This window comes from Phoca vitulina, unplaced genomic scaffold (assembly GCF_004348235.1).
Source record: "Phoca vitulina isolate PV1807 unplaced genomic scaffold, GSC_HSeal_1.0 scaffold28, whole genome shotgun sequence".
Lineage (NCBI taxonomy): Eukaryota > Metazoa > Chordata > Mammalia > Carnivora > Phocidae > Phoca > Phoca vitulina.
In genome coordinates, this window is record NW_022589731.1 from 9708548 (window position 1) to 9730076 (window position 21529).

The window sequence follows — 21529 nt, forward strand, 5'->3', positions numbered from 1 at the left end:
GATGGTAAAGATTCAACCTGCAGATGTGGGAGGAAAAGTAAGCAGCCACCAATCCACAAATCAATATTTTTGCTTTAATCCACCAATCTCACGTTAACACCTTCAAATCCCCGACCCCGCCTCTTTGTCAAGACACACAGGAAGGGTGCTGGAATTTTAACAGCAGATGCTCCTGCCAAGTGTTTAAAGAGAGTACAGATGCAATTACAGCCAAATATTAAGCGAGTTTTGAATCTGAAGTCATGGGCGCATATCGTATTGTACAAAGAAAGGTTTTGGAGCACGATCTCAAATACTGGGGAGCTAGCAATTAATCAGACTCATGCAACCAGAGCTCCATCTAGTGGTCGCTCTCCTGTTGCCGCAGCCATAATCTTTACTGTAAGACCTTCTCTAGTCCTATGAATTCAAGGGACTTTGCCCCTATCTCCTTTTACAGGCTGTACTAAGTTGCCTACAAAATGCTTCACCTGTTTTAGAAGAACCTGACTTCCTCTTATTAAAGGAACAAAAAAAATATTCTCTCTATATGGAGCCTTTTAGATAGTGATGCTATTTTTTCCCCGGGTCCTTTGAAAAGCTCCGCCCCCACCCCGAGCTCTGGAATACCTTGGCAGCATTGTGGACAGAAGCCTATCCACTTTCCTCTTCTCCGCCATCAGCTGGTTGGTCCTCTCTTCCACCACGTCCTCCAGGTGATTGGCTTACACCTCCAGCTTGCTCACCATACTGTCTAGGATGTTCACGTGGCTTTAAAAGAACCCCCACATTAACACTTTTTTCCAAGAACTTTAGGGCCACAGTGGAGCACAACTTCCAGCTATCCATTCCAAGAAAAGACAAAATATGTCTTGCCCTTCAGGTTCCCTACTGCAGGGCTGCCCGTGGACAGCAGTGAAATGACCATGGCTGTGAGGCCACGCAGCCTTCTACCAGCTCTATGACCTTGACCTGCACCCTTCATCTCCCTGAGCCTCAGTTTCTTCCTCTGGAAAATGAGGATAATACCACGTACTTCCCAGGGCTGTTCTGAGGGTTCAGGGAGATAATGGGTACACGGTCTCAATCTGTGTCTGGCACTCATCAGACACTCAACAAATTGGCCCTTCCCCACTTCCCAACATGCTCCAGACCATCGTCATGGTCAGTCAAAAATACAGATTTCAGGACAGGTTTTTTTTTTTTTTCTTCTGAATAACACCAGCTGTTTTCTTTTCAGATGACAGATGTAGGGGCACTTCTAGATCCTATAGGCTCTTGTTTTAGAAGCATCTTCAGAAAAATCGTTTCAATTCCCCATTTTTCAGATAAGGAGACTGAGGCTCACATAGGAAGTAGACTTGCCTTAACATAGGAGAGCAGATTTTCTGAGTAGAAGTCATGATTGACCTGAGACGTACCATTTAAAACAATTTTGAGGGCGCCTGGGTGGCTCAGTTGGTTAAGCGACTGCCTTCGGCGCAGGTCATGATCCTGGAGTCCCGGGATCGAGTCCCACAGCGGGCTCCCTGCTCAGCGGGGGGTCTGCCTCCCCCTCTGACCCTCCTCCCTCTCATGCTCTCTGTCTCTCATTCTCTCTCTCAAATAAATAAATAAAATCTTAAAAAAAAAAAACAATTTTGATGTGGAAAATGCAGAATACAGGGCTGTTGTGTTAAGAATACACAGCAGAATGGCCAAGTTAGGAGTAGATGCCAGACTCCCAGCCCAGGGCCCTTCTATCAACTCAAGCTACTTCTAACATGGCCATGCTGCATATGCTCAATGTGCCAAAAGATGACACAATTATCCTAATATGAAGCGAGCTACTATTGAGGAAATTGCTTGGGAGTCACAAATAATTTAAGTTAAAGACTTACTCTAAGGCTGGTGAATAGTTTTTTATCTCATTGTCCAACCCCAACTGATGAGTCATGACCCTTGGAATGCTGGTTCAGAAAACATTCTGGGGCCATGTCAAAATTCCCTGGGAAAGAGAGCTTGGTTGATTAGTGATATCTGGAACAGACAAAGGAGGACAATGGAAGTGCTGATGTCTGATACATTTTTGTGTCATTTGTGAAACAAAGGGAGAATTTATCACTCTAATCAGCATGCAACACGGTGCTTTGCATGTGGAAGGCATCGAGTGGGTGGATGATGAATGAATGAAGGAATGGGTGAATGAATGAGTGAGTGGAGGAATGAATGAATGAATGGAGTGAGCCATACAGGAGCAATCACAGCCATATTGTTTCAAAATTCTAATGGTTAAATGATCAGGAGAAAATGTTCCACATCTCACTCACCCTTTGGAACTGGCTTCTCGTAAAATTTTTTTGATGGACGAGAAAGTGGGTGTTTTCTCTGGAGATTCATCCCAACAGGCCTTCACCATGACCGCAACCTTCTCATTGCCCTTCTCCTCTGACAGGGAAGATCGAAATGGAACTGAAGCCGTGGGGTCTTTGATTTGGCTGATGATTTCTGAAATTCATGTGGGATGTAGACAGCCAAACGTCTGAAAACTTTGGGCCATTCAGGACACTTCAAACATATGTGCTCTTCAATTTGTAAATTGAGTTTTTAAATAAAGTGAACAGATTGGAATGTTGGAGAAATCTGAATATTTTATGAGAAATACTCTGGAACCTCCTGGAAAATGAAGAATCCTACTGTAAAACATATAAGCACCTTCTAATGAATCTGTTTTTAGATTAAGTTCGTTTTTTTTTCCCAATAGAACTTTTCTCGAAGTAAAGCATATATATGTCTATGTGACTTCAGGAGTATATAAGAATTTGGGGTTGGAAATCCCCAAAGTGCACCTTATACAATCTGTATTCCATATACAATGTCCCATAGAAGTTATTTTAGCAAATAATAAATGTTACCACCACGTGCTGCCTCCACGTCCAACTTTGTAAACCTACTTTCTTTCACTTCTGCATTGACTTCTACTAATATTTATTAAACATTCTGCTTATCCAGGTTTTGTAGAGGCAATAATAATTTGAGAACAATGTATACATGTTTTGGTATAAAAATACTATGGGTGTAATAACAGGAATTTTTATTTATTTATTTTTTATTTGAGAGAGAGAGTGTGAGAGAGAGAGATCATGAGTGGGGAGAGGGGCAGAGAGAGAAGCAGAATCCCCGCTGAGCAGGGAGCCCGATGTGGGGCTGGATCCCAGGACCTGCGATCATGACCTGAGCCAAAGGCAGACGCTTAACTGACTGAGCCACCCAGGCGCCCAACATGAACGAATCTTAAGCACATATTACTAAGTAAAAACAGGTAGTCTGAAAAGGCCACACACTGTGTGGTTCTGTTTATATGACATTCCAGAAAAGGCTGTGGAGGTGGGTACATGATACTGTGTATTTGCTAAAACCCACAGAACTTTACAGCACGGAGAGTAAACCTCAAAGAACACACATTCTTAACAATATCAGTTAGGATATTGGACAATCCCAGGATAGAGGCAGACCGTGACAAAAGAATGACTTGAGACCATTAAGACTAAACAAAAGGACCCATTCACAATCACTGTATTCTGGTCGGCACAGCTGCTTCTCACCAGGGGACAGACTAAGAACTCTGAAAGTACCACGCACATAGGCTGTGATTGGATACGTAAGTAAATGGATGGCAAATGGTGGGAGCCAGGACCTCACTGTTAGAAAGGGAGGTTTGGGTAAGTGACGGGGAGACTAGAATAAATGAACCATGGGGTGATGATGTTGTAAACGTCGGTATGAACTCATGTTTAGCTTAGCATAGATACAGCTGGGTAGATACAAATACGGAAACGCATATATACACATGCCCCTGGGAAGGGCAAGATGCAAGAACAGCCCAGCAGCAACGAGCACACCCAGCATCTAGGTCTTGGTTTCCAATATCATTCTCCAGTAAAAAGAACCAGGGTTTGGGGCGCCTGGGTGGCTCAGTAGTTAAGCGTCTGCCTTCGGCTCAGGTCACGATCCCAGGGTTCTGGGATCGAGCCCCGCATCGGGCTCCCTGTTCGGCGGGAAGCCTGCTTCTCCCTCTCCCGCTCCCCCTGCTTGTGTTCCCTCTCTCGCTGTGTCTCTCTCTGTCAAATAAACAAATAAAATCTTAAAAAAAAAAAAAAAGAACCAGGGTTTATGTACCCTTGACATGATGGGACGAACGTGCCAATTTACCTCTGTGGCCTTCCTCCCAAGAAGTAGAAGCCCAGTCTAGTCATGATGAAAAAAGTAATCAGACAAATCCCAAATGATAAACATTCTACAAAATAACTGGCCAGCACTATGTCATAAAAATGAAGGATAGTCTCTGAGAAACATTCCTAAGGAGCATGGAGTAGACATGATGGCTAAATGCAGTGGGGTGTCCTGGATGGGATGCTGGGGTAGGAAAGGACACTGGGTTAAAAACTAAGGAAATCTGGGAGCACCTGTGTGGCTCAGTCGGTTGAGCATCCAATTCTTGATTTTGGCTCAGGTCATGATCTCAGGGTCGTGAGATTGAGCCCCGTGTCGGGCTCCACACTGGGTGTAGAGCCTGCTTAAGATTCTCTCTCTCCTTCTCCCTCTGCCCTTTCTTCTCCTCTTAAAAAATGAACAAACAAAACAAACAAAAAAACAAAAAACAAACAAACCAAAAAACCCAAGGAAATCTGAACAAGGTATGGCCTTTACTTAATAATAATAATACAAGTTCTAAAACTGTGTAAAATATTATCTTGTTTTTGTAAATGTACATACTTGAGTTTAAGTGCACATTTTTAATGCCTAAAAATGATCTGAAAGAAAATACATTTAAAAAAATAATCTGAAAGAAAATACATTTAAAAAAACCACACAATTACCGTATGGGTTCAAATTCAAATTGTGGGTCTGCCCCTCAGAGTACACATGTCATGAGCTAATAATGTGCAGCTGTCCTTTAATCGTCAACCATCCATGGTTACTCTATTGTAACTGTTCTTCTTTGGTGTGCATCAGGATGGGGGATGGCGGGCTTTTAAAACACAGATTCTGGGCCCACCCCCACAGTTTCCAATTCCGAAGGCCTGGGGTTGGGCCTGAAAATCTGCATTTCTAACAAGTACCCAGGGAATAGTGCCTCTCAAACTGTGGATCTTCAACATCATCTGGGAACTTGATAAAAACGTAAATTCTCAGGCCTCGCCCCAGACCTCCTGAATCAGAGACCCTGAGGGTGGGACCCAGTAATTCCGTGTCTTAACAAGCCTTCCAGGTAATTCTGACACCCACTAACATGTGAAAAGCACTGGTCTAGTGTGTGCAGAGACTTGATATCTATCCAGTTCCCAGCACCAGGATTGTTTGTAGGGAAGTACGAGAAGTTAATGGAAGAAGTGTGTTTGTCCATAAATTAGGTGCACCTTGTACTTTTCCTGGTTGCAGTCCTGTGTATACATAGTCCCATATGGCCAGCTCTCATTTAACTCTGTGAGCAAAGGACTACAGTGAAGGGCAAACATACCAATTGTACACAGTCTGCCCATCCCCACTGCCACCCCGGCCCCCCACCTCCACCCCAACTGGTGCAATCCCATGGCAGCTGAGCCTGGCGAGTACAGATGGGCTCCTTCCTGGGCTCAGTCTGGGAAGATCTATGTAGCTTCTTGGTTCCAAAGTCAGTTGCACTTGGATTTGGGGTGAACCTTTTGGGATTAGTCTCCCTTCTATTTCACCTGACCATAGATTAGAAACTGGAATCCACTTTTATTTTTATTTTATTTATTTATTTATTTTGGGGGGGGGGATCCAATCTCTTTATTTTTATTTTTTAAAGATTTGTTTATTTAATTAATTAATTAGTTTGTTTGTTTGTTTTTGAGAGAGAGAGCAAGGGAGAGAGAGCCTGAGCTGGCGGGGAAGGGCAGAGAGAAAAGGACAAGCAGACTCCCCGCTGAGCAGGGAGCTGGATGTGGGACTCGATCCCAGGGTCCTGGGATCATGACCTGAGCCGAAGGCAGACGCTTAACAGGCTGAGCCACCCAGGCGCCCCAGGAAGCCGCTTTTAAAGCAACTACATACATTCAGAAAGGCTCCTGACTTGAAAAAAGTCTCCAGGGAATTCATGATGCTCTAAAGATGAGACTTGAGGCTGGCCCCTGGGAATGGGCTAGAAATGATAGGCAAAGTGGTACAGAAAATAAATCAAGGGAGCAACTTAGAAACTGACACACAAACACTTCCCTGGGCTTGCTCGAGACAGCAGCCCTCAACGTGGGCTGCACACTGGAATCACCCGCAAACCCTGATGCCCAGATCGGGGCATGTGGCATCAGAATCTCCTCGGCTGAGACCCAGGTAGTAGCAGTTTGTAAAATTCCCAGGTAATTCCAGTGTACGGCTAACCTGGAAAGTAACAGTGCTGGGGGTTACGCCTCCTATACTTTTTTTTTTTTTATCAATCTGGATCAAATTTTGCTTATCTCCTACCACTTCTGCCCTTAATTCCATGACGGGGTGTGTGTGAAGAGACAACTCAGCAAAAAATAAGCCTGAGCATATCCTATAAAGACAACTGGGCAGCATTTATTAAAAAAAAAAAATTAAATATACTTAAAATATATTTATCTATTCAATTTTATGTCCACAAAGATACAAGGCTGCTCACTGCAGCAACTATAATAGCAAGAAATGGAAAATAACCAGAATGTGTATTAATCAATAATACATGGCATATCCTTACAATGAAAAATTCTGTAGTCCTTAAGAAAGAATAAAGCAAATTTGTATATACAAATATGAGATGAGAGATACCCAAACAGAAGGAACAGTGTGTGCAAAGGCTCTGGGGTAGGAATGTGTCTGGCATGAGGGAGGCACATGAAGGTGGCCAGCATGACTGAAAGGGGCAAACCATGCGGGATGGAATTAGGAAGGTGTACTGAGCTGAATGGTGGTCCCCAATAAGATATGTCCATGTCCTAATCCCCAGAATCTGTGAATGTGACCTTATTTGAAGAAAAGGTCTTTGCAGATATAATTAAGTATCTTGGGTTGAGGGGATCATTTCGGGATCCCAGGTGGGCTCTAATCCAACGACAAGTGCCCCTTATAAGATACAGACAGAGGAGAGGTATACAGAGGAGGAAGCAATGTTAAGGTGAAGGCGGAGATTGGAGCGATTTGGCCAAAAGTCCATGAAGCCCCAGGGCAGCCACCAAAAACTAGATAAGACAAACAGATCTTCCCTAAAGCTTCTAGAGGGAGCACGGCCCTGCTGAACCTGGATTTTGGACTTCTGCCTTCTAGAACTGTAAGAAAATAAATTTCTGTCACTTAAACCTAGCAGATTTGTGGTTAACTTATTATGGCAACCATAGGACACTAATAGAGAAGGTCCCCGAGGCCAGGTGGGAGGGCTTTGGTGGTCTTGCAGGCCACTGTTAGGGCTTAGCTTTCGTTCCCTAAATGGGAAGCCAGGGGAGGATGCTGTGAACAGAAGTGACGTGACCTAAATCATTTTCCAACAGGATCACCCTGACTGCTATCATAGAATAAAGTGTGTAATCCTGAGTTTCTGGATTGTTTTTATAAGCAAACTGCAACCAGTTTTTTAATTTAAAAAAGAACATAAACTTTAAGAAGGAAAAACGATGGAATAAATCATAAATTAATAAACACTGAATTTAAAAACAAGCATTTGAAAGCTAGCCCACACAACCAAAGCCTGCCAAAGAGGCTCTTTCAGCTTTACCATCTGGTGCCTTGTCGAGGTCCTCAAAAGGCCCGTGGTCCTGGTTGTGGGTCAGCTCCGTCATCAGGATGGCAAAGCTGTGAACATCTCCCTTTGGGGTGCCGGACCAGGGCGCCTCTGGGAGCCGCCAGAGCTCGGGGGCCGTCCAGTAGAATTCTGCAAAGCAACGATGTGGAGAGGGAAGCCTGCGGTGGGAAAGGGGCAGGCAGAACGGGAAAAGCCACCACTCTTTCTCAGGGAAGCACAGAAGAATTAAAAGCATCCAGGCCCTGAGAAATCTTCCCAAGAGTGCCCGACTTAAAGGGCAAATAGGGACCCGTGGGTATGCGAACGCAGAGCAAACGATCAGGAAGGACGCGCACTCACGTGGTAACTGTGCCTATCGCCTGACTGTGCAGTTAGTAGAGTTCTTCATTTTTCTTTCCCTTTTCTGTCTTGTCTAGATTTTAAAAACTAATTTATTGAGGTACGATTCGTAGAACATAAAATTAACCATGAAAGTAAACAATTCAGTGGCATGTAGTACATTCCCCGTATTGTACAACCAACCACCCAAAAAGAAGTTCCAAAACATGTCCATGGCCTCAAAGTAAAATCCTGTTCCCATTAAACAGCTTCTCCCCGGTCCTCCTGCCCCCAGCCCCGGGCAACCACCAACCTGCATTCTGTCTTTATAGATCTCTTTGTTCTGGATATTTTGTATAACCTACATTTATTGCTTGCTGTGAGGTTTATAGGTTTATTTCATTGTAGGCTACAATCGCTAAACATATATATATATATATATTGGGGGATGGGGAAATAGAGTGGCTGCTAGCAGGTGTTCAGAATTTCCCCTTTTGTCTTTTTCTGTAAGCCATCATGCTGTCCCACGTTACAGAAACTCCCCCACGTGCGCACAGCCAGGCTGCCGTAAGGTGCTGCTTCAGGGAGGGGTGCCCAGCGCCCCGGGACCGCGCGAGCGGAGACTCAAGGGTGCTCAGTTAACCGCGGAGGAGTAGGAAGAGTCCGAGCCTCCGTTTGCGCATGTGCAAAGGGGGTTTGGCCTCCAGGCAAGAAGGTCTCGTCCTGAGATGTGCACGAGAATCATTAGAAAGCTTTTTAAAAACCACACAGATGCCCAGGTCTGGATTCCATCTTCAGATATTCTGATTCAGTTGATCTGGGGTGGGATCTGGCCACCTAGGTATTTTTTTAAAGCTTCTCAAGTGATACTGGAGCACCGAGAGGATGGAACTCATCGTCTTTTAAGTGCCTGCAGATGATGCGCTCTGAGGACACAGGATCATGATGCAGTGGGTTGCCGCGGCCTAAAGAGAAGGGCAGTGATTTGCTTGGGGCTGCCCAGCTCGGCCAGGGTGAGAGCTAGCCTCCTAACTCGGACATCACCCCCACAGACTCACCACCCTGGAGGCTATTTTTCTCTCGCTCCCTCGGGGGCAATAGAACAGCCACACACAGTCAGCTCCAGAGGCAGGTCCCCGGTGGGTCCCTGTGCCAGTGAGCTTCAGGTGGCAGAGGTGGGGGGGGGGCAGGTTCCCTGTGACCACTCTGCTGGTAGCTAGTGGGTGCAAGATCTGCCAGTGGTTACCCGAGTGGTCTGTCCGTCCCTCGCTGTACGTTGTGTACACAACGTATAGGTCCAGCCATACTTGAGCTCCCACAGCCCAAAGCCCGTCAGCTTCACCTGCATCCAGCTGTCCACCAGGCAGTTGGAAGGCTTCAGGTTGCCATAGGACCCCAGGGGGCTCCAGTGGAGGAACAGCATGCCCTAGAAGAGTGAAAATAAGCAAATGAATTAGAGTAGGTGTCAATGGACCCTGCTGAAAGAAACAGAGACAGAAACAGATGGACAGAAACACAGACCCAGGGGAGGGGGAAGCGCCCATCTCTAGGTTCATTTGGTTCCAGAGCCACTAACATAGCCCCTTGCCCATGAGTCAACCTGGGCAGAGTTACCCAAGTAGGGGAAGACTATTTCTGGCCCCCTGCTTGGAGCCACGAAGGCAAGGCCAGCCTAAAATAAATAAGCTAAATAAAATAGAATCTGATGGAGTGATCAGACTCCTTAATTGAAATCCCAGCTCTAACACTTAGCAGAGAGCAAGTTACTTTACCCCATAAGCCTCATTTTTCTCATCAAAACAGAGGTGACAATAATCCCTAGCTCCCAGGGTGGCTGTGGAGGGTACACGGCATAATGTATGTGAGACACCAGACATGTGCATGCCACAAAGTAAATCCCCACCATAAATTATCATGAAAATGTGTATAAATATGATAAAGGATATCAACAATATGGAAACAACACTATGCAGTTAAGACTGTTCTCTTATTACCTATGTGTTAGGAATTATACTCTACTCCTACCTGCATATAATGATTCTATAATAATAGAATATTACATTCTGTTATATCCACTTAAGGGTCCTGTTTGAGCACTTTGCAAGGGAAAGGGGATAAAATGAGGAATGTTGAAAAATTCTCATGTCATCCACTGTGTTCTTAAGGGTTTATAGCTATTATTATTATGCAATAATAAACTACCATTATTTGTGAAGAGGCCCAGAAAGAACACTAGAATCAGAAGACGCACATTCACATCTCCACTTGACCACTCAGTCTCTTCAAGCAAGGCACTTCATCTCACTGGGCCTCAATTTGACCATCTCTGAGATGGGCCTGCCTAGATCCCCACTACTTGAAAGATGGCCTAGGGACCAGCAGCACCAACATCACCTGGGAGCTTGGCGGAAATGCAGAGTCTTAGGCCTTGTCCAGATGTACTGAATCAGACTGTGCATTTTAACCTGATCCCTCGGAGATTCTTGTGCACATAGGCTGAGAACACCTGTCCTCGTCTATTGTTCCACACCTTGGCTGCCCATTAAAGCCACCTGGGGAGCTTAGGAAGAAAAAGCCGATGCTTAGACCCAAACACAAGAGCCTGTATTAGCTACAGATCACATGCAGCACAAGCCAGGCCTGATGCTAAGGAACCCAAAGCAAGAGAGGGATCGGAATGGGGGATAGAGTGCTCACTTAGTATATTAGTATACGGCGGCACGTATACTAATTGGAAAGAATGGGGGATAGAGTGCCAACGGGAAGACCGAGCTCAGGGTGAGTCACTAAGGCAGAGAGCATGCTCATTTGGCAGGGAGATGGGGGCAGAGTGCACAGATCTTTCCATAGGCAGGGAAGGGCGTAAAGAAAGACCAACAATTGTTGGAGGAACACAGAGAGAGAAGAGATAAATTTGAAAATGAGAGCTGTCACATTTGAAGCGGGATCAGATGGACGGATGTTGGTATATCTCTGCGATGTCCCAGGGCAGGCTAGCAGCAGTGATACAAAGGCGAGGGGGACAGGGCTGATTGCATTTCAGAAGTAACCACAGGAGTGCAGGGAGCCAGGGGGGCCCCACTGTGGGTGATCCTGGGGTCTTTATTTTCTTACCTTCCTTGATAGCTTCCGTACTATTTATTCAACATTTCCAGCTTCTTGGACTTAGAGTACAGACATAAAGGCTCTCTATATCTTTGATCTGAGTCTCTGAGCCATTTGCAGAATACTCAGCGTGGGAGCTTGTAGGAAGGCAGCAGCCTCAGGACGTCACAGGCATGGGGCTGTCGTGGGGCCCTTGCACCTGCATCAGCCTGAGGAGCTCGGGCCTCCTCCCACCTGCCTCACCCCAGAGGTTCCGGAGCAAGAGCGAACATGACCATGTCTCTCTCGAGGGTCTTACTGGATCTTTTTCTGTTTTAAGTTATGTGGTATGTGGTATCAACCTAAGTTCCCTACTTAAACCAACCCATGTAATTCCCCTAGTGACCCTGTAGACACAGGTGGCATTATCATCAACCTCATCTTACAAATAAGGAAAGAAGGAAAGGGAGAAACGAAGAATTTCACCTGCACCAGGTCACAGCGCTGGCCTGTGGTGGGGCAGGACTGGGAGGGCTGCAGTCCCACTCCCACGTCCCCACCCTTGACCCCCTGCACAAATGCCCCATGGCTGACGAAAGAAAGCTCCGAAGGGCAAAGAAGAGGCGTGACTGAGCATTGTGCTGAAGCCACAAGGGTCCATGAAAATTCATACCGAGACCTGGATCGCTGATGAACAAATAAGTAACAACAGACCTTTCTTTGAGTGCTTATACTATGCACTGTGCTTTCTTCATACGTAGGATCACATTCTGTCTTTCCGGAAGACGGGTTAATGTTCTCATTCTCTGTCTCCCAATGAGGAAACTCACAGTTTTAAATTGCTCCCAGAGAGTGAGGGCAGAGCTGGAATATAAACCCAGGTTGGGGTGCCTTCAAAGCACAGCCGCTTCTAAATCATTAGATTTTACTGTTTCCGGTGCCCTGGTGATTAATTGTATGGGAGGAGGAGGAGGGTGGATCAAAGTACACCCCTTCTCCTGACACCGTGATACGGGAACTGCCCAGGTTCAAATGTGTCCCGAGCCCAGCTGAGGAGGGAGGTGAAGGCACCCATAGGTGTGGTAGCAGGAGGCCATGGTGGCACTCAGTGTTCCAGCAAGGGGGAATGCGAGGAGGCCCTGAATGGACTCTGCCCCCAGGGAGGGGGCCGTGGGCCTCGTGGCCACCAGCTCAGGGACTCCCTCTGCTCTCGTAGGGATCACAGTCTGAGTCACTGCCCTGCTTTAGCAATGCTGGAAGTGCCGGCTAAAGCGGAAAGCAGGATCGTAGATGCACCACTCCCTCTCCCACCCCAAAATTCAGTGTTTGTTTTTTGAGATGATACAGTTACACTTTAGGAACTGCAACCCACTCACCCAAAACTGGAGGGGCCTGGCTGGGGCTGCCTCTGGAACTCTCTAATGAGGCTCCAACAAGCCAAGGTCTGGGCTTGAAATCTGGGCAGACCTGTCTCCAATCCGGAATTCTCTCTCATTTCATGGCGACCTCCCCGTGCAATAGGACTGCCCCCGACGCTCACAACTCTCTCTGCCCCTGCTGGTGCCAGGCCCGACCCAGGCAGGAGACCTTTTATTCAGGGACCACTGATTACCCCTGATATACAGGTTTATTAGCAGCGCTCACTCCATTACAACATAAACAAGATGTTTAGGGATGGTTGAAAAGTTTAGGAATGCAGCCCTCTCCAAGAGATGGCACACATCTCTTCAGGTTTGGGTTTTTTTTTTTTTTTTTTCCTATCTTGGTGGAAACGTATGATTTCATATATATTGTCACAGACCAAATAGGTCATGATCTCAGGGTCATGAGATCCAATCCCCCTGGGCGTGGAACCTGCTTTAAGATTCTCTCTCTCCTTTTCTCTCTCTGCCTCCCCCTCTCTATAAAAAAAGAGAGAAGGAAAGAAAGAAAGATGAATTAATAGTGGAGTTAATTGCTAATTATTAATTAAGAGAACTGTCCAAGAGAAACACAATATGAGCCACAGGTGTAATTTTCAATTTTTCAGTTAAATAGGTGAAATTAACTTTAATGACATATTTTATTTAACCCAGTGTATTAAAAAATCTTATTTTGACATGTAATCAACATAAAAATAATGAGATATTTTAAATTCTGGTTGTTTTTCCTTTCCAAGTCTTTGGCTCTGGTGTGAATTTCACACTTAGAGCACCCCTCAAGTTGAGCTCGCCACATTGCCACGGCCAATAGTCCCACGCAGCTGCTATGGTTTGGACAGTGCTGACTTATCCCAGAGGATTGTTGGGGGAATGAAATTTCTTTACAAGATTTATTTATTTATTTGAAAGAGAGAGAGCACGTGTGTGTGTGGGGGGGGGGCAGAGGGAAGAGGGAGAGAGAGAGAATCTGAAGCAGACTTCACACCCAGCGCAGAGCCCAATGGGGGCTCAATCCCACGACCCTGAGATCATGACCTGAGCCAAAATCAAGAGTCAGACACTTAACTGACTGAGCCACCCAGGAGCCCCATGGGAATGAAACTTTTTAAATGTACAAGTTTTTAGTACTAGTTAGTACTAGTAATCTGTGATAATAGCAATAGTACTGCTCCTACTAACAATGAATATTTACTGGCCCCTGTTACGGGGCGGGCATGGTGCTAAGTATACTTACTTCTCGAAACAACTCTATTAGGTGGGTACTGCTGTTATCTTTAGTTGATACATAGGGAAACTGAGGCTCAGGGTAGTTAAGTTCACCTGGCCAGTAGTAGAGAGCCAGGGTTCAAACTCCTAAGCAACTTCTATGCCAAACTGCCCTCTTCCTCTTAATCCATCAAGACTTCTCTTACTAAGAAATGAAGGCCCATCCCTAACTCAAGAATATTATAATTTCCAAAGCTCCTTCCCAGGCTGGCTCCACTGGGTTGAACTCTTTAGGGACAGGACAATGAGCCTATTCCTCCGTGCCCTCCATGCTCAGAATTGGGTCTGAGACAAATCAGGTGCTCAATCAACATACGTTTGTTGACTTGAAAAGTCTGTGGCATCTCAGAATCTCTCTGGTACCTGGCATAGAGAATGTTCTGGTCAAACAGACATCCGGAGAGGAATTGTTTTTATGATTGATATGGGATGGCCAGAAGCGCAATCTGACCCACAGAGTATGGCCAATGTTGAGTTCATGTCAGAGTCACCAATGGGGAAGCTCTGAGAAGCTATAGTGAATTTTTGTTAATATTAGTCCCCTTTGAAGGAATGCTGGCAGAGAAATTGACCTTAAAGGGCCTAAATGCGCCTTGACCTAACTCACTCTGACTTCCTTATACTGTCCCATTATGTACACACTCCATTTCAGAAGACTGCAATCCTTCTAAAGCAAGGTGTCAAGCTGTCTTCAGTTTCCCTGGCATGGAGCAGTGGATAGACTCAGTGACCCAGAGTGACTGAAGACCACCAGGGAGACTTTCCTTTCAGAGTGCCATTCTCACCCACCCCAGTGTTTCTTCAGAGAAACTTTTGGGTTAATACCTCTTGAAAACCAAATGCCAACTGAAAAAGCTAAATCTATTTGTTATCCATACCTTACCTGGGGAAAACTTACTAGTTTCTCTTCAGAGACAATATATGTGATGTCAGCGGCAGGAGACAGATCCCCAGAGTCTAGAGTACTACCCTGGGCTTGGTGGGGAGGGAAGGGAAAGGGGGTGAAGGGAAGGAAGGAGGAGCCCAGGGTAGGAGAGGATGCCACATCAGATCCTCCTAATTTTAACCATTCCACCACTTAATTTTACATGTACATTTCCTGACTTTTTTTTTTCTATAGCTAGATTTTAATCCATTCAGAGATTAAAAACAAGTCCTTGTCCTCCTATGAAAGTGCCCAGAGTAAGGCAAACCCTTAAGAGATGTTCAATGAAGTCTTACTGAAATACTAACAAACAGTGGTGGCCCAGGGTCGTCTGTGAGGACCTGTTATGGGAGGCTTCCGTTGTCTGCCTTTCTTGGTAATGACAATATGCTGGTTTCCCACTAAAGCCTAAGATACCGAAGTTTCACAAGTAAGACAACTCCTCAAAAGTAAAGAGCAATTAGATCCTAGAGAAAAAAAGAAAGTTCTTTGACATCAATCAGACCAGCCTCTTCTCTTAAACCCACATGGAAGCTTCCCCTACAGTGAGGGGAAGTGACTTAACAAAGTCACTCCAAGAGCCACCAGCCCTCTACTGTATGTCTCACCCTGTGTCCCTCCCAACACCCAGGCCAGGTTTTGCCTGGAAGAGTCTGTTGGTTGATGAATGGGCTGTTGACTGACAGATGATGACCAGCCCTGCCCTGCTGCCCGTGTGTCAGACTGAGGGACTTCCTCACTAAGACCCACTCCCACGTCATTGGAGTGGTCCCCTCTGATGGCGAAAGCAGGCACAGAGAGCTTACAAAGAGCGGCTGTATTGTAGCCGAGGGCGAGGAGGACAGCCTCAGGATGCTGGTCCACACTGACATGGCCCCACTACTCACCTTCCATCTGTCAAGTGGATAGAATGATAGCTCTACCTTATATTTTGTTGTGAGAATTAAATAAGTTAATATACACAAAGTGATAGAAAGTAGGCAAAAATAAGCACTAAATATATTTTAGCTACTACTACTACTACTGTTATTATTAATCTTTTTTGGCAGACACCACAACCCTCTTTGACCAAAGTAAAGACTCTGCCTGCTTATACACCTTCCTAGGTCTGCATCCCCAGCCCACCTCTCAGCTCGACAGCTTTGTGGCCGTTTTCTGGGGAGAGGAATCAAAAACTAGGCAGAAGGAAGGGGTGTTAGGAATCCTCCTCCCCAGCTTGCTTCATGGTCTAATAATTAGCTTTTCTTTGGGATAAAAAGTTGCAGCCTGAACTGTAAATATCCTGCTCCTTCCTGATTGGATAAGCCCAGCATCCCTTTCAACTCTAGTGTAAAATACTTCTCACTATTTACTTGGAATCAGGGAGGGAGAAAAGAATGGAAAATCTGATTGAAGCAGTGAATTTTAGAAGTGGAATCATTTTGTTTGAGGAGATCTGAGGAAGAGAGAATTTTCAGGAAAGATTACAGTTCAGTTTAACCCAAGACACAGAACAACTCAAAAACACTGGTATTTGTTCTTTAAATGAGTTTTGCATGATAATTACATTGACTATGTCATAAGCAAATGACAGTTTGAATATCCAATCCATCGCCTTATCTGAGTTTCTCAAAACATTCTGAAAAAACAGTTATTTGAATTATTACCAGTGGCTCTACCAGAAGCACAGGGAGCTTCACATGTTGAATGGATTTGATTCTAACACCTTGGATGATTTTGACCAGAACTACTACACCCCGAGGCAGAGTACTCGACAGCCAGTACTGGAAATTTCCCAGGAGATATCATAACCTGATTCAACATTGACAAAGTCACCCGGTCTGGAGTCTTTTAAATACTTCCTTGTTCCCAACATAAAGCTGATGGTCACATACCATGGGTAGGATGAGTCCAGAAACATAATTTGGAAGTGATTATAATGTCTTAAGAGATGGTAACAGGCTCAGACAATTTCCACCCAGAGCAGAGGAAACCAGACTGTTGGCAATTCCACTGCTAATCGTATCCCCTGCAGGTGGCCCATCAAGATAATTCAGGTCTTTCGATTAGACCCGAGAGGAACTGTTCTTGGATGAAGGGCAAAACATCGATAAGGTTCTTTATTAGCTGCTACTAATCAAACCCGAGGTAAGATGCACTAGTTTGTTTGCCTTAAGACTCCCTTTCTTGCAATACTGGGTGACAATGCAGATGTTGGGTGGTTCTGTGCGAATACCAAAGAAGGGGACAATGTTTTCGTGCCTTAATTCATACACCTGAAAATAATAATAGTAGCTGATGATTACAGTATGTCTCCTGTGCCGGGAGCTCTGCTATGTGCTTGACATACATGCAGCTAATTCTCACACAGAGAAAAGGTGAGAAAAGAACTATGACTGCTCCCATTTTACAGATGAGGAAACTGATGCTTAAACAGTAAAACAATGTGTTGAAGATCATACGATTTCTTAGTGGCAGAGCTGGGAGGTATATCCAGACAGCCTGCCTCTAGCAAATAAACCAGAGGAATGATCAAAGTCTAACCAAAACCATAGACCTGGCCCTTCTTCCTGATGTTCTTGGCTGTCAGTGCCAGTGGCGGGGAGGGGGAGGGCATGCCAGGTCACAGATCTTGAGCAAGAAATCAGACTCCATGAATCTGACTCTATCCAAGGACCAGGTTCGAGGGAGGTGAGCAGCAGAGAGGATGGAGACACAGAGGATGGAGAGATAGAATTAAGACCCAAAAAATAAAGGAGAAAGAGCAAGGCTGGAAGTGGTCCCAGATTTCAGGTGCTTGGGTCAGGCTAAAGGATCTGAAGCCTAATGTCTGGGCTGTCAGGGGACGGGGGTAGTGGGCCAAGGTAAGGGAAGCAGCTTCCCACCATTGGTCCTGTGGCCTGGGGCATTTCCAGATGAGAACCGGGAGCTGGCAGCAGAGAGCCAGAGGACATCATTACTTTCTCTCTTCCGAGGGCAGGAGCCTCACCAGCCGGATTTCCTGCAGCACAGATGGTTTCCTGACCCAGGCTTTAGCTTGGTCACCAACATAGCAGATGGCCACATGGTTTCCCTGGGACCAGAGACAAAGTGGAATATTCTTAATCTAGGATGATCCAGAAAAAGCTCCACTCAGAAAAGACTAGGAAGGAAAGCAGGAAAACCGGCAAGAAACCCACCTACGACAGGGACCATCAAGCTCCTCACGGCCCACATCAGCCCTAGGGCAGCACCTTCATGGAGGCGCTCAGCTAGTTGCTCAACACATGAGATCTCATTTACCAGACAACACAGTCCTGCGAAGTGGGTATGTCTAGCCTGTTTCCAGATGAGGTCCCCGAGGTTAAGTGACTTGTCCAAGGTCACGCATCTGTAGGTAGTACAGCCAGAATCTGAACATCTGCCTCTAAGGATGCTCTGTTTCTATTACACAGTAATATCTCATTTTCATTCAGAGGAATAGTGAGCCGAGGTCTCAAGTGTAAGTCTGGAATCAGATACCTGGTTCAAGCCCATTTCTACTACTTACTGCTTACAAAGTCTTGAACAAGGGATTTCACTTCTCCAGGCTTCCATTTCCTCATCTGTACCATGGAGATTAAAAATAAAACCCATCTTAGAGGGTTCTTACGAGGGTTCAGTCAGTTAAAATATGTAACACTGTTAACTCAAACCTGGGCACATATCTTTCAGTCAGTAGCATATCTTCTTGTCTGTCATTACTATTGGGTTTGCATTTAGAGAGTCCATCACTCACCACAAATCATAGGACAAGCTGGAAAAATTGGCGTAGAAGAAGAGAGAGAATCTGGACGCAAGAGAAGGTAAGCCTCAACGTGATTTAAATGTCAACCAAGATCTGCCACTTTTAGTATGGGGTTAATTGCAAAAGACTCAGGACTGTGATGGGGGTTCCATGGATGCAGGGACCCCTGCGGGATGGAGGAGAGGGTCCTTGGAAGAGGAAATGCTTAAGTTGAACCCCGAAGGACAGGAAGGTACCAGATGGAGTGGGGCAGGGGCGGCAGGCATGGATTGTCTGAGGACAAAACACATATGGTATAAGCAGCAGGACCCATTGGATGAGTACAGGATTTAAGCCAGGAGAAACAATTCTTCTGAAAGTAGGTTGGGTAGAGAGCCTTAAGCCTGTGTTAAAGAGTTTGGACACCATGATATGGGCAACAGAGGTGGGGACCCCAGTGATGGTGTTTGAGGGAAAGGAGGACAAATATTTCAGGAGGCTTAACCAATACAGATATGCTGTGGATTGTTGGCTGCCATTTCTAAATTGCTACTTGACCATAGTATACAGTTTTTTGGGGCACCTTGGTGGCTCATTTGGTTAAGCATCTGCCTTCGGTTCAGGTCATGATCCCGGGGTCCTGGGATTGAGCCCCACATTGGGGTCCCTGCTCAGTAGAGACCCTGATTCTCCTTCTCCCTCTGCTACTCCCCCTGCTTGTGCTCTCTCTCTTTCTGTTAAATAAAGAAATAAAATCTTTCAAAAAAAATAGTTTTGTATTCATAAAGGTCCTTAGCATTTGATGAGTGATGATATCCAAGATGGTTTTTTGTAGTTGGAAAACCCAAGTAAATATTTAGAAAAATAAGTTCAGTTGCATAAGGAAAGCTTTGGCTCCAATCTTTGCTAAATCCAGTTTAGGGCAAAGAATAAGTCTCCCCTTGCTTGGAGCTTTTGCCCCTACTCTCCAGGACTTCCATTTCAAAGAATAAATATAGGGGTTTTCTTTCTTCACATATTTTTCACCCAGGGAACTTGAACTTCTAAAGGAGTGAAGACTATGAAACATTAGGATGCTGGGGAACTAATTTTAAATTTTATATAATTTTAATTAATTTAAATTTATTTAGCCTCATGTGGTGAATGGCTACCTTATTGGACACTGTCGTCCTGGAGCATGGACTTCTGCATCCTTGCTATTCTGTACTGAGGAATCAGTTGTGGGTAATGTTGTTGCTGTGCTAGAAGGACTGGCAGTTGCTGAAGCTTGAAGCATAATCCCTGCCTGCCTTTCTCAGCCTCTCTCCCACACCCCGGACCGTTACGGCTCCTTTAGAAGTTCAAGTTTGAGAAGCACAAGTCTGGAGTCACAGAACTACCCTGGCTTTTACCTGGAGTGTCCCTCTATTCACAATACCCTGCCAGACAGAAAGGACATGCAGAGAATGGGACAGAGACACACACTAGGACCTATAGGCAGCCACTTTGCCCTCAGGAGTACCTGGTAAAGCCCTACTGGGTCATAAAAGAGCTCTTGCCCCTACTGGCTCTTGACAAAGGAGCTGGCGTCCCCAGAAACCATCACACCAGAAGAATGACTCTTGTCCCCTCTCGACATAGGTGTGCCTCTCCAAGATGGCTGTAAGACAGGAAGCAATTCCATTGTTCTCAGTAGCATGACCAAGTACCGAAGAGACTGTACCATTTACGGGTGAGGAAAATGAGTGCCAACGTCACACAGTCAATACATGGGAGAGTCAGGATTCAAATCCTGATCCTCTGACCCAAAGTGTGAGTGCTTCCCTGCGACATGTCCCTCTTGGGTCCAGACCACCAAAGACAGTGTCGTGGCTCAGGCTCTGGAGTCAGACTGCCCAAATTCAAGTTCTGGCTCTGGCACTTACCTAGATGTGTTACCTGATGCCAGAGTCCTCTTTCTAAATGAGCATCTGACCACATGACCGCTCTATTTCATACCCCCAGTGCCTCCCCAACACCTAGAGAATGTGTTTAACACAGAGGAACCCTGTTTTTCAGGGAGAGTCTTACCTGGAAACCTAATGCAGAAACCAGGTAGGACAAAGCAGAGTTGCTTTGGTTGAAGAGGGAAGAAGGAGGCTCAGGATTCTTCTCCGTCACACCTCCACCCTCAATCTATTGTTCAGCCCTGGCCAGACCAGTGAGCCCCAGAATCCCCAGGGACATTTGAAAATGACTTGCTAATGAATCCCAATCTGGTCTTCACATGTTAGAGCCTCCTTGACTTCGGGACCTCCAAGTCACCTTTTTTTTGAAAGTCCTAACTCACTTACTGAATGAATAGTATATATAAGGATACAATAAAAAGAAACAACTACCACGAATGACAATTTTGAAAATAAAGCCTATGTAACAGGAATGACATATACATAACATGAGAGAAATGTTTGATTTTGACAATAATGTATTCCTCATCTTTAAAGTCAACCTAAATGTCTGTTAGAACAAACGTGTATACTTTGGTCTACCTTGGTGTTTTGTTTTGTTTTGTTTTGTTTTTTTGACAAGCAACAACATTCTAGAACACTTTTCTTTTGCTTTGAACCATTTAAGATTCATACATCTGTTCAAGTACATAGATTCTTGTTATTCTCTTAATATCTTGAGTAGCATGTACTCCTGAGCAAGTACTATCTGAAATTCTAAACTGACTGATCTTTAAAATAAAATTCATTGCACTTGTAGGTTTTTAATAAATTGAGATAAAGGTAAAATTGAGCCCCTCTTCCTCTCCCTCCCCCCAGGAACAAAGAGCTCTTCTTAAACTACAGAAACCCAAGTCTATCTTTCTACTCTAAAAAACATTTCTCACTAACATTTCCAGTAGGGCAATAAATGTTCCAGAATAATCATTATACGCTTGCAAAGATTGCACTGTTTAATATTAATAACACAAACAGAGAAAAAGAAAAAAGGAAAGAAAGAAAAGACACTTCAGAATTCCAAGCGAAAATATGCTAAGTCATAAGAGATGGTCATAGTAGTATTTTTTGAAATTATGCAAATGTTATATACTT

The 21529-nt window shown here is 45.0% G+C and overlaps 1 protein-coding gene across 1 annotated transcript in view; it reads right to left on the reverse strand.

The window, feature by feature from the left end:
* LOC116643919 (guanylate cyclase 2G-like) overlaps positions 1 to 21529 on the reverse strand; it is a 42583-nt gene that overhangs the window by 8089 nt on the left and 12965 nt on the right. The window contains 9 exon segments of the mRNA XM_032423004.1: positions 610 to 750; positions 2289 to 2466; positions 7709 to 7864; positions 9300 to 9336; positions 9339 to 9479; positions 16296 to 16367; positions 16900 to 17004; positions 17718 to 17801; positions 19975 to 20112. Coding sequence (XP_032278895.1) covers positions 610 to 750; positions 2289 to 2466; positions 7709 to 7864; positions 9300 to 9336; positions 9339 to 9479; positions 16296 to 16367; positions 16900 to 17004; positions 17718 to 17801; positions 19975 to 20112 — 1052 coding nt within the window.